Below are 20008 nucleotides of genomic sequence, written 5' to 3' on the forward strand. Positions count from 1 at the left end.
TTATGCTAAGTTCATGTGATCAAATGTTGTTAATATCTAAGTTAAGCTAAAGTGAGTTTGTAACCATGTATGCATGAAATGGTATGCCTTGATGAATGATGAAATTGCCAAATTTGAATGCTTGAAATGGTTGGAATTGGTTGAGTGTTTCATATGCAGGTTTTTTGGGTGATTTTGGGTGAGAAATGAAGCTAGGAAATGGCTTTATTTTGTCCACACGGGCGTGTGTCTAGACCGTGTGTGACACACGGCCTAGTAACGTCAGCATGTGGTTAGGCCGTGTGTCCTCTGCACCTTAATTTTGAGAAACAGAAAGCTCAGAATTGGGCACACGGGAAGAGACATGGGAGTGTGTCTCAGCCATGTATGCCACACGGTCTAGAACATGGGCGTGTGTTTTGACCGCGTGAAACCTGCACCTAATTCGAATTAAATTAATTAACCACAAGACCTAGCACATGGGTGTGTGACTTCGCCGTGTGATCCTAATTTGTTCATTAGTTACAAGTCAGAGAGTTACACGGGGTCAGGACACGGGCATGTGTGATCACATGGCCTGCCCACACGGGTGTATCCCATATTCACACGGGCGTGTGACACCTGTAGGGTGGAAAATTTTCTAAGTTTTGTAAAAATTTCTTAAAGTTCTCAGTTTAGTCCCGACTACTTCCAAAGCACGTTTTGAGCCTCGTAGGCTCGTATTAGGGACTTTATGATTGATTACAAATGGTTTTAATTTTGATGAAAATTTATGGTTTGGAATTGTACGATTACTTGTGATGTGAGTCCGATAATGCCTCGTACCCTGTTTCGGTGTCGAATACAGGTAAAGGGTATTACACGTGTGTAGCCACACGACCTACCCACACGAGCGTGTCCCAAACCACACGGGCGTATGACCCTTATTTAGGGAAAAATTTTCCTAAGTTTTGTAAAAATTTCCTAAGTGCTCTGTTTAGTCTTGAACCACTTCCAAAACATGTTTCGTTCCTCATAGGCTCGTGCTAGGGACTTTATGATTGAATGAGAATGGTTTTAATTGTGACGCAAATTTATGACTCCGAATTGTATGATTGTTTGTGTGGTAAGTCCAGTAATGCCTCGTACCCTATTCCAGTGTTGAATACGGGTAAGAGGTATTACAAAAGCTTACCGAATCAAACATAATAATAATTCAAATACAATATTAATGAACAGAATTCCTGTCAATGAGGTTATTATTTGAATTCTTGTCAATCACAACTTACAACAGGTGAGAAATGCTCAGTACAATAATACAAATCAATTTCCACTTTTCAATAAATTTTAAAAGGTCAAGAAAACATAGCCTGATGAACCAAATAGAATAACATTGACTACTCAAAAATACTCGTATATCTATTTAATTCATTAAACATCACAAACATCATTAATTAACATATTTATATACATATATAGCATATAATCACACCAAGGCATAAATCTTCATTACAAATTATATTAGTCAACACATTCATCTTACATTCAATCTTATGATACATATCTCACCCAAAACATATTACCTGAATAGAAAATGGTTAAAGGATGTCATAGTGTCTTTCAATCATGATCTTATTCGTCTGATTCATGATGCCATAGCGTCCTTCAACTATGGTCTTGCTCGTTAGAATCTTGATGCCATAATGTCTTTTAGCTATGGTCTTACTCGTTAAAATTGTGATGTCATAATGTCTTTCAACTATGGTCTTACTCGTTAAAATCGTGATGCCATAATGTCTTTCAACTATGGTCTTACTTGTTAAAACTGTGATGCCATAACATCTTTCAGCTATGGTCTTACTCTTTAAAGTCGTGATGCCATAACGTCTTTCAACTATGGTCTTACTCCCTATGGCCTTACTCGTTAAAACGTGATGTCATAACATCTTTTAGCTATAGTCTTACTCATTAAAATCGTGATGCCATAACATTTTTCAGCTATGGATGGTCTTACTCGTTTCCGGTATGATGCCATAGTTTTTTTCAACTATGGTCTTATTCAGCTCTGGTATAGTGCCAGAGTGTCTTTCAACTATGGTCTTATTCGTTTCATTCAAGCCAACAAATTTGATTCACATATATACACAAATAGATAATAATTCATCGAAATAATAATTAATTGAATTACTAAGTTACGAACTTACATGACTAATTTGCAGTAACAGTACAAAGCATCCCAATCAGTGATCGACATCATATCAATTCATTATTTCCATTTTTAACTAAACACATCAATATAATCTAATATTATGCAATTAGGTTCATATAATACATTGAAAAATGTACTAAAATTAAACTATACGAACTTACTAGACTAAACTGCAGCAACGACAAAGTATAGAGACTATTTGCAATTTTCTCTTCCTTGATTTTCCATTCGTTCTTGATCTAAAATAATAATTTCATTCAATTCACTAATTCCACATCAAAATTAACTCATTTTATGCAATTTAGTCCTTTTAGACTTTTTACAAAATTATCCCTAATATTTCACTTTTATTCAATTTAGTCCTTAAGCTCAAAACTTGCAATTTAATCAATTTTCATTAAAAATAAATTTAGCTGAATGATATTGGGTCACATTAAAAATAAATTTAGTCCTTACATTTTTATCACTTTATCATTTTAGTCTTTTAACATTAAAATTAACAAAAATTACTTTACAAAATAGTCCTATTTAACAATATAACTTAATAATCCATCATAAACCTTCAAGAATATACACAAAAAATCAATGGAATAATCCACAATGTTTAACAATTTTACAAATTAGTCACTGGATTAGCTAGATCGAGCTAATACAAGCTTAAAAACATAAAAAATTATTAAAAACAAACAAGATTTACTTGCCTAAATGAAGAACTCAACTTGTTCGAAGCTCCTTCTATGGTTTTCTAAAGGTTTCGGTCTTTGAGAGAAAGAAATTGAAGAAGATGAAGTTATTTTACCTTTTAATTTATTATAAATTTTTACTTTTTTTGTTAATTTACTAATATACCCTTCATTATAACATTTAAATTTCATCTTTTCTTAGCATTACCGTCCACTACAAGCACAAGGGTCTAATTTCCCTTTAGAACCTCCTTATTAAACATTTTAAACTAATAGCGATTGATTTTTACAATTTTTTACAATTTAGTCAATTTTCTTTAATTATTAATTAATTAGGATCTAAATGCAATTTATCAAAATCTAAAGAATTCCACATCAATCCTATCATTAGACCATTTAAGGATGGTCCAATTACAGCATTGGTCCTTCAATTATATTAAATTCCAATTAAACAAACTTTATTTCAATTTAATCTTAAACTAATTAGGACTTAATGAATAAATAACCTAAAAGTTAGTGGAATGATTGACATCCACCAACGCTTGGACTTTTTTATCATGTTTTAATCACCATTTTGGTCCCTTTAGTAATTAAATCTATAACGATTCACTTTTTTCTCCTTTACAATTTAGTCCTTTTACTGAAATTAAGCAATAAATCATTAAAGTTACCAGACCAAACTTCAATTCACATATATTACGAATCTGTAAATATTTAATAAAAATATTTACGACCTTCAATAACGGAAATAAGGTCCGAATACCTCATTTTAATAACCCACTCGACTTTTGAATCGAACCACTTAAACTAACTTTTAATTCAATAGTTAAAATTCATCAAATCAAAATTCAATATAAAATTATTATAGACTCGCATAATTTAAATACTAGTTATATGAACTTACTCATCGATTTTGTAGTTCCGAAACCACTATTTCCAATACCACTGAAATGTGGGCATCAACTACATATATCTCGGTATCATACATGTAATCAATCATGTTCATACATTTATACCCTGTAGTTATTCACATGTTTCAATTCAATCTGCTTTACCTTTATGTGTCAAACTACGAGTATGTCAATATATACTCAAACATACATATACATATATATAATTAAATAGAAGTATGCATAACACACAAATTAGTAAGTTCCATCTAAACTTACCTATTCAAAACACCAAAACAAATGAATTCTTCAGGGACTAATCTATAATTTTAACTTTTCCCCTATTAGCTCAACTTTGATCCAAATATTGATCTAGCAATTATTTTATATAACCAATCAGTACTAAAAATTTTCATACTATGCCATGATATGCATTATCCTATCAAATATTTTTTTATTCCCCTTATATTTTACATTTTATTCAATTTAGTCCCTAAACTCGAGATAAACATAACTTTCGATTCCTACCTTCGGATTAAAATATGAATTCATATATTTCCATTAGGGATCTTACACTTTCTATTTCTAACATAATTTCATGGTAGGTTTTACATTTATTCAATTTGGTCCCTGATGTAACAAAGTGAACAAACAAGCTAGATTAACTTTACAATCTAAGCTTAAAATCTATCAATTTCAAGTTTAATTAATCAATTAATCAATAATAGCAACTCCCTAAAACTTTAACAATTTATTAAATTGATACATGGTCTAGCTAAATCAAGCTCTCATAACCCAAAATCTATAAAAATTACAAGAAAAGACCTTAATTTCTCTTACCTATTAATGGCTGAAAGCTTCAAAAGCTTGAAAGGGTTTTTCTTTTGCTTCAACAATGGTGGACGGCTTAAGGGTGAAGAAAGATGGTGAATTTCCACTATCTTTATCTTTTATACTTTAATTTACCTTTAATTAACCTAGATTAATTAAATTAACATAATTAATCTTTTAATCACAATTAGTGGAAGATGTCATCATCATGCACTATCTCCTATTGGAAAATAGTTTATTTATCATTTTGAACCTTTGGTTAATTATTATTTAAGTCTGGGCTTTTGGTAAATTAAAACTCTATAGGGATTGGACTTTTACAATTTAGTCCCTGAACCTTAATTAACTAATAATTAGAAAAAATTTACTTGACCAATCTTCAATTTATTTTTTATACCATCTTTGTAAATATTCTTATTTAATATTTACAAACTCAATTTACGGAAATGGATTCTAAAACCATATTTTTTGGTATCGTTGAAAATTCGACCATTACAAATATAAATTTCTAAGCCTCTAAGTTGAAGAAAAGATGAAGTAGGGAGAAAGAAACTAACAACTTCTCCTATGAAAAAAGATAGTTTAGGTGGAAGACTAATATTCCAAATCCACATCCAAGTCGAGGGTGGTTAATAAGCTTTGAAGCAATATGCTAAGTTGATTTGAAGGAAAAGGCCATTTGTAGTGGCATTATGTTAGGGCCATAACGGAAGATGGGAAGGGGATGCGCAAGAATGTTGTCCGTAATGTTATTAGGGAAATCAAAAGACCTAATAAAGGAGCCAGAATAGAAATCCTTAATCGAGATATGTTCTTCATCGAGTAGAAGAGGGCCATGAATGAGAGGATGAATAGAACCTATGCCAGTCTAGTTGGCGTGCCAAAAATTGATAAGGGAACCATCTTTTATAACCCACCGAACACCTTTCTCTATGATGTGATGAACACTATCGAGAGATTTCCAGGTAATCAAAAATGTTAGCTTTAAAATTTGAGTTGCGAAGGTTTTTGGCATGTAAAATTTGAGCCTAAAGTTTAGAATTGGAATTGATAGGTCGCCAATAGAGTTTAGAGAGAGGTAGGCTTGGTTTTGAGTAGACGTGATCATGGGCAGGGCCGAGCCGAGTTCAGGCTGTGCCTAGAAAAAAATTTAAGCCCGTTTTCTAGGCCCGACTCAAAATATAGGCCTGAAAATTTGTCTAAGTCTGACCCGAAATAAAATTGCTAAGCCCGAGCCTGGCCCGGCCCATATTAATTTTTTTAGCTTATTTTATTAAATAAAAAAATTAAAAATATAGTAAATCAAATACATTTAAAAACATAAAAATAAATATTAAAATAAAAAAATAAAAAATGAGACAAATAATTCTTAAAACAATACACAAATTGAAAATATAATAAAAAGTGGTTATATTAAAATTGAAAATAAAAAAGAAAATATGATTAAAAATAAAAAAAATTATTTAGTATACCCAGGCCAAAAAAATTTTACCCGAGGCCCGGTCTATTTTCTAAACGGGCCTCGTTTTTTGCTCAAACTCATATTTCGAACCTATATTTTTACCCGAACCCTCCCATTTTCCAGACAAGCCTTCGGACCGGGCTGGATAGCCCAACCCATGATCTCTAGTTTTGAGCCTTCATTTAACGAACTAAAAGATTTCATCCTCCCTACGGAAGATTTCGATTAATATGACCAATAGCATTTACAAGTGCTTGATGACAATTTCTGACGTGGGATGGGAGAGATGCCATAGTGGATTTAATGAGCATGAGCCTCCCAACAAGAGAAAGCAATTTAGCTTTCCATCCCACGAGTTTTGAGTAAATTTTCTCAACTATCAAACCATCGTCCTCTTTATTGGCTCTTCTGTGGTGAATTGGGTACTCCAAGATAGCAACTAAAATCAAAAGTTTCATGGAACTCTAAGAGGTTAGTAAATAGTGATCCAGGATTTTCTAGAGCCAGGAGTGTTCGTTGAGAAGAAGACTTTTTTTTGAAGGCTGATTTTTTGTCCTGATTCTCTATAAAAGGAGTTAAGAATTCCGTGGATTGTGGTGTTGGATTCACTATCAGCTCGAGCAAAAAGAATGATATCATCAGCAAAGAAAACATAAGAAATGTCAGGGCCGACAAAACAGCATTTGAGGGGGAACAATTTCTTTTGAGAGCAAGCATGATTGACAAGATGGCCAAGATACTCCATACATAGGGTGAAAATGTAGAGAGATAAATGGTCGCCTTGTTGAATTCCTCTTGAAGGTGTAAAGCTGTTGAGTTTTCCTTACTAACCAGGATGGACATGGTAGAAGGAGAGATACAAGTCATAATAAGGTTAAATCATGTCTTCAAAAAGCTGAAGAAAATGAAGTGTCTTTCTAATGAAATCCCAATCCAACCGATCAGAGGCTTTCTTCAAGTGAAGCTTAAGGGCCATGAAGCCTTGTATCCCTTTCTTTAAGTCTCATGGAGTGGATGGCTTCTTGAACAATGACGACATTATCATAGGCTTATCTACCAGGAATAAAACTAGCATGCAGGGGAGAGGTCAATCTGTCAATGATAGGATAAAGGCGCAAGGAAAGGATTTTGGTAACAAGCTTGTATGAGGTGTTACAAAGGCTAATTGGTCTGAACTGGTTGATAGAGAATACTCCAAGGCATTTAGGGAAGAGGAATAAGGGTGCCATTTATCTCTTTTGGCATGGTGCTAAAACTGAAGATATCCGTGATAAAATAACAAAGCCTGGAATGAATGGTAACTTTAAGTGGTTTGAAGGACCAAAGGGCTTTCTTGATCACAAGAGTGGTGATTGAGGAGCAGATATCTTAAATATGCTATTGTGAAAGAAAAGGCCAAGAAGGGGGCAAGTAGAAACAAGCCAATCATGATTGATCTTCTCGATAGCGTAGATGGATTTAAAGTGAGGGTTAATTAGCTCAGCAAAGGGTCAAAAATGCTATTTTCGATCTAGTCAACAAGGTTCGAAATGCGATTATTCTTCTTACAAATGAGAGTTGTGAAATGGAAAAACTTAGTGTTCGTTTCTCCCTTAATGATCGAACCCACTCTCGACTTCATCACCCAGTACATTTTCTCTTGATTAAGAATTTCATTATAATCCAAATAGGAAGTTGTAGAGGTAAATAAGAAAATCACACGGACTCAAAGCAAGCTCATGTTGGATTCCTAAGAGGTGGGCAAAAATATTGCCAAAGGTAATTTTGTTCCACTCTCTAAGGTGAATGGAGAGGTTTGATCCTTGCATCCAAACTATTAGAAACAAGACGGGAGAAGGTGGGATGACTGAACCACATGGATTGGAACCAAAAAGGTTTATTGCCAAATTGATGTCTTGAAGTGTGAAGATTGAGAAGGATCAGGCAATTATCGGAATAGGTTTTGGGAGGTGAGTAACAAGATATTCAAGGTATAAAAATTTGGTTAGCAAAAGCCAAATCAATGCGCTCTTGAATAAGGTTAGGGCAAACACACATATTTGACCAAGTAAAACAAGGTCCAAGAAACCGAGGTGAATAAGATTACAGCTGTTGAGACAACTCTGGAAGTTGTATACGCGAAGAATTTACAAGGAGACCTCTTTTGTCAATAAAGGATAACACCTCAATGAAATCATCCACAAGAAGCTATGGAAGTGAATGAGACTCAGCAACTTTAATTATTTTTTCCTAAAGAACAAGTCTTTCATGCAATCTAGGACTAGCATAAAAACATATTTTGTTTTCTAGTAAAATATGTTTATTTTGATATGATTTGAGAACATCTTTAAGCAAATAATAGAAAATGAAGGTATAATTAGCATAAAAGTAACATTTCATGCAAAATGTTAATTAGATTACTAAGGAAAAATAAAGATTAATCCTTATATTGTATTATTATTCATTAATTCTTATATTATTGAATCTTACCTTGTTAATGATATTATATTATCTTCGAAATAATATTTTCATATTTGAAATATAATATTTTCACTCATAATATTAAATGTTTGATTCAAAAGCCTCTTTAGTACCAGTTGAGATTAAAAGTGTTTGTGTCAGGCGAGGCTCAATTATAAAATATTTTTCATACTCAAGCACGTCGTTCATGTCAATTTGGCCTACTCAAAGAGACCTTTTACTATTAAAAAATATAAATTATTAAAAAATATTTTTCAGCTACTATTTTATATATTTTTATACTAAATTTTAATACAAAATTTACATTTTTATCATTTAAATTAAATTCAAGTCGATTACCAATCTGCTGGTGTAAATTTTTTTATCCAAATTCAAACCTAATCAAATCTGATTTATCAAACGCGACGAGACTAATGAGAGTAATTATGAGACGTTATTCTTTCAGCTTTTTAGAGATGGGACGGGATACATATCTTGGTTAACGTGGCAACAGATAGTATTGTCCATACGACGACAAATCAATGATGTTTCATCTCGTGCCATCAGCCGTCTTCCTAAATGCAAATTGTAGACATCATGACAGATGAACATCAACTTGACCTACAGCTTTATACGATGTGAAAGTGAAACCTCTTTTCTCTCAGTGAGATTCGAGATTCTCTATCGTCTAACACCAAAACCACTGCTAACACCGCTTTATCATCCACCGTGGAAGGAAGCGGATTTGGCATCTCATTTTTTGAAAGAAGACAGCACAAAACTGTAGGCAAACCTGCCTAACTTAGCCCGATACTTCAGAGAATTCAACCCAAAATATTGGAAGACAAGTGATTCAGGAAACGACTAACTGTTCGATGAAGATAAAATAAACAAAAAAAAAAATAATGCCCAAATGCTACTCTAATAAAAATCACTTCCACATTCCAAAAACAAGTTCAGTACAGAATATAGCAACATCATTGCCATGGGTTGCTTCCCATTTTTTAAATTACACACTGTAATCAGAGAATCAAATGACATTCAAAGCCCACCTCCTTCAGATGAAGAATAGGACCAACACCGCTATAACACACCTTCTACGGCTCATCTAACTGGTCCTGCATGAAAATCAACATCACACTGAGTTAGGCATGGGTTAATGCATGTGTCAAAATCCCTGTTAGCATGGAGTTTGTGTGTGCCCTTGAGAGGGGCTAACATGGGTGAGGATAATGTGGACTAGGGGGAAATCAATGGTAAATTTGCAGAATTAGGACTGAAAAACGAGTAGAAAGTTGAAACTTTTAAAAACGAAGGGGTATAGGGAACCTTTAGGGTCTTTTTTCTATTCATTCAAAGAATATAATAAGAATAATGTTGATCATAAAGCTTAGTAACTTATTTATACTAGCCTTTCCTGCAAATAAGACTTTATTCCTTGCCCTAGATTTAAACCTTAAAAAGAACTAATCATCTGGGCCAATTACAATAAAAGGAACAACAAAAAAACAACATAATAATGTAATCAGCATTAATAAAAATGATAGATAAAACAAGCTCCTGCTTCAGAGGGGAAGAGGAAGGGTAGAGGAAGGGAGGGCAATGACCTGCACATCCGAAGTCCAGAGAGTAAGATTATCCCTTAGCAGTTGCATAATGAGAGTGCTATCCTTGTATGACTCTTCTCCCAGTGTGTCAAGCTCAGCAATGGCTTCCTCAAATGCCTTTTTTAAAGAAAAACAAGCCATATTTAATGAATTTCCGAAATTAATTTATGATTTATTCTTACCATGACAAGCAACCATGCATCGACACCCAAGAATATCACAAAGAATGTTTTAAAACAAATTACGAAAGTTATTTTGCAATGATTTCAGAGGTTAGCCTCATTCCATTTATTCTCTCCCCATAAACATAAGCAAGATAATAGCGAGAAGAAAGAAACAATTCTTCGTCGGCCAGCACAAATCTATTGAAATTTGGGAAATCTTGTACCAATTTGTTCCCTATCTAACTACAACTCTTTAAGTATTTCAAGTTTGTTCACTGACCTACCATCTTACTATGTTGTTCAACTCTTCATTTTTCTTAAAACACCCGTATCTGACTTATTAAGACACGGATATGGAATATCACCCTCCAAATATATATGACTTAATTGCTCATAAGGATTTGGTTTAGCAGATCTACATCAAAAAACATTATGTACTATAGCTAACACCCTGATTTAACACTAGTTTCTTCCCAAGTTCAAAATTTTCAAAATGAGAAGTGAGTTTAAAGTAATAGAATGATGAGAATCAAACAAATACAAATGGAGCTATCTTTTTGCAATTATCTGAACAAAAAATTATTTAACTAATGCTGGTTCATACTTTAATCTAATAGGCTCCAGATTAAACTAAATGGTGGATTTATAGCATAAAACATGATAAAGTGGTAACAAAAATAACAGGAAAACGCACCTGTTTAGCCATGCTACATGCCTTGTCTGACTGATTGAGAATCTCATAGTAGAACACCGAGAAATTCAGCGCAAGCCCCAATCTGATAGGGTGCGTCGGTGCTAGATCCTCCAGTGCAATATCCTTCATTCAGTTCAACACAAAAATCTAAAGAATCAACTTTGGAAGAAGAAAATATGAAAGAGGTTTCACAATCGAAGCCCCAACCGTAAAGTCATATTCCCCCAAGTCAACATCCAAAATTGTACTGTAAAATTCAACTATTCAGTCAAAGCTTGAGCTAGAGTTAAAATGTTACCTGAGCAGCCTTGTAAGACAACATAGTATCCTCAGCAGCAGCTTTCCTCTCATCACCAACCTTAAACTCCGCTAAATAGCGATGATAATCTCCTTTCATCTTCAAATAGAAAACCTTGGACTCACTAGCAGTAGCAGAGAGGATCAGATTCGACTCCAATAAAGTCAAGATACTAGCGCAAACTTCCGACAACTCGGATTCAATCTTGGATCTGTACTCCTTAACCAGCACAACATGTTCCTCGTTCTTTCGACCTTCTTCTTTCTGCTCGATGGAAGAAACGATTCTCCACGCGGCACGTAGAGATCCGATGACGTTTTTGTAGGCGACGGAGAGAAGGTTCCTTTCCTCGACGGTTAATTCAGCGGCTGGGGTTGAGCCGAGGACCAGCTTTTGCATGAACTGAAGCATCTCCTCATAGCGCTCAGCTTGCTCGGATAGCTTCGCTAAGTAAACGTACTGATCGCGGCTCAGGTTGCCGGTGACCGTCGTCGCCATTTGCCGTAATGGTGGGTTTCGAGGGAGAGAACGTTTTTCAGTTTTTTTTTTTTTTTGCCTTCGCTTTCGGGAGGGACGCTGAAGGCCTGAAGATTTAGAGGGGTTTTTTTTTTTTTTTAACGCAAGGTTGAGGAGGGTATAATGGTAACTAAAAATGAGAATAGAATTGGTTGTTGGTTTTTTGTTTTTCTTAATTTTATTTAATTAAGATAGACTTATTATTGAATTTTTGAGCGAAGAAAAGTATGGTTTTGTTGGGGAATCTGGATTTGAAAACTAATGATTCAGGATTTAAAATGGAATTGGGCGGTTTTGGAGATAAGATTTGCCTGTAATAAGTGGGACCTAATCCAGCTCGAAACGGTGTCGTTTGAGCATGACTGATAACGTTTTCAACGCGAGTATCAAATCAAACTCTATCAAAGGCTTCGTCGTTTATAGTTCTCTCCAGCTGGCCTTTGTTTTTTTAAATTGTATTCCTTTTGGCGGCTTTCCTTGTGTTGCAGCAGGCCAGCCAACCAAAATAAAAGTTTTAAAGCTCTAACTTTTCCTCTGCTATAATATAATACACCAACTTTTTAAAAATATTTATTATTCAAAAATTCCTATCTATGGAATGAATTATGCTAAAATATGGATACGGCTTAAAACGCTTCCAATGGGCTGGATGAAGTTGGAACTGCATCTTAATGCAGACCACTTTGTATAACAACAACGCTAAACTACTTAGTTGGTGACATAATTTTTAGAGTATTTTTATTTTAATCACTTAAAATAAAATTTTTACAATTTGATCATCTAATTTTTAGGATGCTTTCATTTTAATTATCTAAATATTTAATCTCTAATGACTGTTAATTATACACATTACATTATGTTTACACTTTTATTTTGGTCACCTAAAAGATATCTTTTTTAAATATTGATTAGGGTAAAAAATTAAAGATTAAAGTGAAAAGAGGTAGAAACTAAAATAATACACAAAATTTGTCAATTTGTAATTGTTTATTCTATTGTTGAAAATTCTATTTTTTAATATCAAAATTTAAATTTCAAAACATCAAAATAAATTGAATAAACTATTGAAACAATTTTATCCATTGATAATGTCAATCGATTTGTATTATAATATTAAAATTAATTAATTTATTCTCCTTTTAAATTTTAAAATTAACAAAATCAACAAATAACTTATATATAATAATTGTCTATGAAGCTTAAATTTATTTTGATTGTATAATTTGGATTCTTCCATGCTAAGCTAAAAGTAAAGAAAAATATCCTTGAAATTAATTAAATTAATTGTTTGTTCTATGCTTGGGTAAATAAGTGATGAAAAATTATGACTATTGCTTGGCATGGTAGATAAAATTAATTTATTTATTTAATTGTAAGGATTTTTCTTTACTTCTAGATTAACATAGAAAATTCAAGATTATATAGTTAAAATAAATTTGAGTTTCGTAAACAACTATTAAAGACAATAAGTTTCATTGATACTTTTGTAAAATAATTTTAAAACATCAAAATAAATTAATAACTTGTTGAAATTTCTTTATTTATTAATAATGTAAATTGATTTGTTACTATAATTTTGAATCTTAATATTTAAAAATTTATATTTCAAAAAAAAAATTAGAACTTTCGGCAATGAGATAAACAAGTACAATTTGATAAATTTTGTTTATTATATTAGTTTCTACCTTTTTTAAAACTTTAATCCTTAGTTTTTTTACCCGAATCAATATTTAAAAAAGATATTTATTGGGTGACCAAATTGAAAGCAACTTAAAAGTTGAGTAACCAAAATGAAAATGCAAACATGATGTGGTGTCTACAATTAACCACCATCAGAGGTTTACTGCTTGAGTGACTAAAATGAAAGCGCTCTAAAAGTTGGGTGACCAAATTGCAAGGATTTCATTTTAAATGACCAAAATTAAAGTGCCCTAAAAATTGAGTGATCAACTAGAGAATTTACCCTAAAAATAAATATGTAACAACCCGTTTTTTGTCAAATCAGAACAGTGGTTTCAAGATCACAAATCTGATGTCAAAATAATTATTTTATTATTATTTTAATCTCTACAACATGATAGTATGATTGTGTGAAAATATCGTTAACAAATTTTATCGTTTGAGTGCTTAATTTGATAAAAAGGATTAAATCGCGTAAAATGTAAAAGATATGTTCTAATAACTAAATGTGTCTAATAGCTATAGAGCCTTAAAGTGGAGGTCCTTACATGGTAATTAACCCATAATAGTGATAGTGGATTATAATGGCTTGGCATTTTGTGTAATTTGAAAAGTCAATAAAGGTTAATTAAGTAATTAGGTAATTAAAGTTAATAATAAATAAAACCACATTAAACACCATTTTGTATCCTTTTTCTTCAACCGAATTTCACAAAGAAGAAAGCCATTTTTGTGCTTAACTTACGAAAATCTTATCTCCTTCAATTAGGTATGTATTTTTAATCCGTTTTTGATGATTTCTATGTTTTTGGAGTCATTTCAACTTAATCTAGCTAGCCCAGGGACTAATTTGCAAAAATGTTAAAGATTTAGGGTTTTTCCATTGATTAATGTACATGTATTTTAAAGTTTGATGATAGAAAATGTATGGTTGTTGTTAGATAAACAATATTTGTAAAGTGATTTTTTGGAAAAATTTCCAATTAGGGATTAAATTGAAAAATGTGATAAATTATGTGGAAAATGTGTGAAATAATAAAAAATATGGGCTACTATGGTAATAAGGGAAATTCAGCTAGCGTAGGTAGGGACCTAATTACATGAATTTGTATTTTTAAGGGCACAAGAGTAAAGTTGCCATAATATGCTTTTTGGGCTAAGTTGAATAAATTGATAATTGAATAAGTTAATTTTCATTACATTTAGATCAAGAAAAGCGAAGTTAGGATCCAAATTGGGGGAAAATAAAATATTGGATTAGTCAATTCATTTCATCGTTTTTGCGATTGAGGTAAGTTCGTATGCTAATAAGCATTATTGTAATTGTGTTTTAAATGTTTTATATTTGAATTATTGATGAATATAATTGTACGGAAATGTTTGACGAAGATTCGGCAATGAAAAATCCCGTTTGAATCTTAGTAATAGATTAGGATACAAATGACATGTCATTAGGGGTTATGTGATTTGGGTGTTGGTCTGTACGTCTTACCGGTGGCTAAGTTATTGAGCATATGTTGCGGATTCTCATTAGCTTGTGTGAGCAGCACCATGTAGCTACATCATGACTGTCAGCTTGTGTGAGCAGACCCGTTGATAGCTCGAGAGTGAGCATTATATGAGATTGAGATAGCTTCGGCTATGTATTGGCACTTAGGGTGCGAGATTCCAAAGTATCCGATAGTATTCCAAATGGTTCAATAGGTATATCGAAGATACGAAATAGTGAGAAATAGATACATATCAGCAGGTATGTACGAAAACTATATGAGCATTGAACCTATGAAAGTTGTGAGTTCATGATTACTTATATGATTGAATATATGTAGACCTTATGAATTAATGATTTTGTAGTATGTTATGTTCATACTACTTGATTTGTGAATAAATGGTGAGCTTTACTTATTAACTATACGAGATTACTAAGCTTTATAGCTTACTATGTTTACTTTTCCATGTTTTATAGTTTTTATCGAAGCTAGCTCGGATTGGGTGTCGTCGGAGATCTCATCACACTATCAAGTTTTCACTTTTGAACTTATGAATTTGATTATATGGCATGTATAGGAATTGTGGTCATTTTGGTATATGTTAGTAATGGCTTTAACCATTGAGTTGGCTTGTAAATGATAAATGGTTTGTTATGTATATCGCCATGTGACTTGGCTTATTTTGGTATGTCTGATGATGTATGTATATATGTGAGAAAGACTTTTTAATATGTGGTGTAATATTGACATTTATATGCTTGTTGTGAGTTGGTATTTATGGATGTCAAATGGTTGAAATTTGAAGTTGATATGCTTGTGGCTTTAAGTAAAATAGTGCATAATTGAATGTGAACATTTATGTGATTTGAGAATGTGAATTTGGTATGAAATTGAATATCATATTGTGGTACTTGCGTGCCTTGTAGTTGTTGGTATTGATATTGTATGGATTGAACTTGGTTTGGATGAATTTAAATGCCATTTGAAGTTGTGGTTATGTGCAAATTTGGTTGATGTAGGTGAATGAAAATTGGGTGAAAAAGATGGCTTAGAAAATAGCCTATTTTTGTTCACACGAGTAGTAGAGGCACGGGCGTGTCTCAGTCGTGTGTGACACACGGTCAGGTGACACGCTGTGTGTCCCCTGGTGTTTAATTAGAAATCAAGTTAGTATGCTCCACACGGCCCAGCACACGGGCGTGTGACTTGGCTGTGTGGCATAAGTTAATATACCCTGCAGGTTTGGCAAAGCCTCGCACACGGCCTGGCACACGGGCATGTGAGGCCATTTCGAAGGGCACACGGGCTAGTTACACGAACGTGTTGTAACATCTTGATTTTGGGCCTAATCAAAACAGTGGTTTCGAGACCACAAATCTGACATAAGAAAATTCATTTTATTATATTTTTATGGTCTACAATTCTATGGAATTGTTTTGTAAAAATTTCGTCCGGAAATTTTGACGTTTGGGCACTCAATTTAGTCACAAGGACTAAACCGTAAAAAGTTCAAAAGTTGAGTTCTACATGCTAGAGTTGTCCAATTGTTATGAAATTTTAAATTGGAGGTTCTTAATTAGTAATTATACCATTGGTTAATTTGTTGGACAAAAATGGATATGAAATGGGTGAAATAGAATACTTTTAAGTTAGGGGCATTTTGGTCATTTAGTAATTAAAAGGAATTAAAAACAAAATTAAAAGCCAATTTTTATCCATCTTCAACCCCATGGCCAAAAATTGCATGAAGAAGACATAGATAGGGTTTTTCAAGCTTCCAAGCTTGATTGTAAATATGTTGTGCCCTATTTTTAATGATTTTTACGTTTTTGAAATCCTCGTAACAAGATCTACCTATTTCTACCATTTATTTGAGTTATGGCGGCAACATGCTATGGGGTGGTGGTCCCGCTTATAGGGTCAAATCAATACGTTCTAAGAAGAAATATTTGAATATCAATCTCATCGATATCATCGATCTCATAAGTATCATACCAAATCCCATCAATCGAATCATTTTTTTGAGAAATACGAGACATCTAAGTCATACAAGTAAAGAGATCTATTCATTGATAAGAAAAAGAAAAAACGTGAGCGGTGATTGGATTGATGAGAAAATAGAATCCTGGGTCGCGAACAGTGATTCGATTGATGATAAAGAAAGAGAATTCTTGGTTCAGTTCTCCACCTTAACGACAGAAAAAAGGATTGATCAAATTCTATTGAGTCTGACTCATAGTGATCATTTATAAAAGAATGACTCTGGTTATCAAATGGTTGAACAACCGGGACCAATTTACTTACGATACTTAGTTGACATTCATAAAAAGTATCTAATGAATTATGAGTTCAATACATCCTGTTTAGCAGAAAGGCAGATATTCCTTGCTCATTATCAGACAATCACTTATTCACAAACTTCGTGTGGGGCTAATAGTTTTCATTTCCCGTCTCGTGGAAAACCCTTTTCGCTCCGCTTAGCCCTATCTCCCTCTAAGGGTATTTTAGTGATAGGTTCTATAGGAACCGGACGATCCTATTTGTTCAAATACCTAGCGACAAACTCCTATGTTCCTTTCATTACAATATTTCTGAACAAGTTCCTGGATAACAAGCTTAAAGGTTTTCTTATTGATGATATCAATATTGATGATAGTGATGATATTGATGCTAGTGACGATATTGATGCTAGTGACGCTATTGATGATAGTGACGCTATTGATCGTGACCTTGATACGGAGCTGGAGCTTCTAACTATGATGAATGCGTTAACTATGGATATGATGTCGGAAATAGACCGATTTTATATCACCCTTCAATTTGAACTAGCAAAAGCAATGTCTCCTTGCATAATATGGATTCCAAACATTCATGATCTGGATGTGAATGAGGCGAATTACTTATCCCTGGGTCTATTAGTGAACTATCTCTCCAAGGATTGTGAAAGATGTTCCACTAGAAATATTCTTGTTATTGCTTCGACTCATATTCCCCAAAAAGTGGATCCCACTCTAATAGCCCTGAATAAATTAAATACATGTATTAAGATACGAAGGCTTCTTATTCCACAACAACGAAAGCACTTTTTCACTCTTTCATATATTAGGGGATTTCACTTGGAAAAGAAAATGTTCCATACTAATGGATTCGGGTCCATAACCGTGGGTTCCAATGCACGAGATCTTGTAGCACTTACCAATGAGGCCCTATCGATTAGTATTACACAGAAGAAATCAATTATAGACACTAATACAATTAGATCTGCTCTTCATAGACAAACTTGGGATTTGTGATCCCAGGTAAGATCGGTTCAGGATCATGGGATCCTTTTCTATCAGATAGGAAGGGCTGTTGTACAAAATGTACTTCTAAGTAATTGCCCCTTAGATCCTATATCTATCTATATGAAGAAGAAATCATGTAACGAAGGGGATTCTTATTTGTACAAATGGTACTTCGAGCTTGGAACGAGCATGAAGAAATTAACAATACTTCTTTATCTTTTGAGTTGTTTTGCCGGATCGGTCGCTCAAGACCTTTGATCTCTACCCGGGCCCGATGAAAAAAATGGGATCACTTCTTATGGGTTCATTGAGAATGATTCTGATCTAGTTCATGGCCTATTAGAAGTAGAAGGCGCTCTGGTGGGATCCTCACGGACAGAAAAAGATTGCGGTCAGTTTGATAATGATCGAGTGACATTGCTTCTTCGGTCCGAGTCGGGGAATCCCTTATATATGATGCAAAATGGATCTTGTTCTATCGTTGATCAGAGAAATCTCTATGAAAAATACGAATCAGAGTTTGAAGAAGGGGAAGGAGAAGGAGTACTCGACCCGCAACAGATAGAGGAGGATTTATTCAATCACATAGTTTGGGCTCCTAGGATATGGCGCCCGTGGGGCTTTCTATTTGATTGTATCGAAAGGCCAAATGAATTGGGATTTCCCTATTGGGCCGGGTCATTTCGGGGCAAGCAGATTATTTATGATGAAAATGATGAGCTTCAAGAGAATGATTCGGTGTTCTTGCAGAGTGGAACCATGCAGTACCAGGCATGAGATAGATCTTCCAAAGAACAAGGCTTTTTTCGAATAAGCCAATTCATTTGGGATCCTGCAGATCCACTCTTTTTCCTATTCAAAGATCAGCCCTTTGTCTCTGTGTTTTCACACTGAGAATTCTTTGCAGATGAAGAGATGTCAAAGGGGCTTCTTACTTCCCAAACAGATCCTCCTACATCTATATATAAACGCTGGTTTATCAAGAATACGCAAGAAAAGCACTTCGAATTATTGATTCATCGCCAGAGATGGCTTAGAACCAATAGTTCATTATCTAATGGATTTTTCCGTTCTAATACTCCATCCGAGAGTTATCAGTATTTATCAAATATGTTCCTATCTAACGGAAGACTATTGGATCAAATGACAAAGACATTGTTGAGAAATAGATGGCTTTTCCCGGATGAAATGAAAATTGGATTCATGTAAGAGGAGAAAGGTTTCCCATTACTTAGCCGGAAAGATATGTGGTCATGAAATAGGGATTAAGTGGAACAGAATTGTCTGGGTGGTAGAGTTGTGGAAACACCTGTTTCTTCAATATTTTGGACCTTAACTCCATGAAACAATATGCTACTGCTGAAACATGGAAGAATTGAAATCTTAGATCAAAACAGTATGTATAGATGGTATGAACTGCCTAAACAAGAATTCTTGAACAGCGAACAACCAGAGCTATTACTCACTACATCAAAAAATTTCCATTAATGAAAGATGTAAATCCATTGGAAAATAAAAATATGCATGTCGGATGAAATGGTTGTTGCTATCTGCTCCAATAACGAATCATTGGTTTAACTGAATAACTAAATAAAATAGATAGACCTTTCTCTTCGTCTCAGGTCGATGGATCTTCTCAACTGGAGGATCCCCTATATGGATAATATATGGATAATACACATTCCAGTTGACCGAGCCTAATTCTATTCTAATTGTTTTATTCCGAAGCAAAGATATCCATGGGGCGGTTCACCCTATTCAGATATGCACGACCGAGAAGTACTGGATTCTCTTTCGGATAGG

The 20008-nt window shown here is 33.7% G+C and overlaps 2 protein-coding genes and 1 pseudogene across 2 annotated transcripts; 2 read left to right on the forward strand and 1 right to left on the reverse strand.

Moving 5' to 3' along the window:
* Window positions 1-9389: 9389 nt before the first annotated feature.
* LOC107951138 (14-3-3-like protein B) lies at window positions 9390-12036 on the reverse strand. Its single transcript, XM_016886073.2, has 4 exons — window positions 11236-12036; window positions 10938-11060; window positions 10080-10196; window positions 9390-9590 (listed from the first exon to the last, which is right to left on the reverse strand). Exons 1-4 carry the CDS (start codon window positions 11731-11733, stop codon window positions 9570-9572), a joined length of 759 nt encoding a protein of 252 aa, XP_016741562.1. The 5' UTR covers window positions 11734-12036; the 3' UTR covers window positions 9390-9569.
* Window positions 12037-17203: 5167 nt separating this feature from the next.
* Window positions 17204-19265, forward strand: LOC121212549 (protein Ycf2-like). Its single transcript, XM_041085545.1, has one exon. The coding sequence runs from the start codon at window positions 17258-17260 to the stop codon at window positions 18212-18214; it is 957 nt and encodes a 318-aa protein (XP_040941479.1). The 5' UTR covers window positions 17204-17257; the 3' UTR covers window positions 18215-19265.
* Window positions 18370-19478, forward strand: LOC121211113 (protein Ycf2-like; annotated as a pseudogene).
* Window positions 19479-20008: the final 530 nt, after the last annotated feature.

Source organism: Gossypium hirsutum, chromosome A02 (assembly GCF_007990345.1).
Source record: "Gossypium hirsutum isolate 1008001.06 chromosome A02, Gossypium_hirsutum_v2.1, whole genome shotgun sequence".
NCBI classification, from domain to species: Eukaryota; Viridiplantae; Streptophyta; class Magnoliopsida; order Malvales; family Malvaceae; genus Gossypium; species Gossypium hirsutum.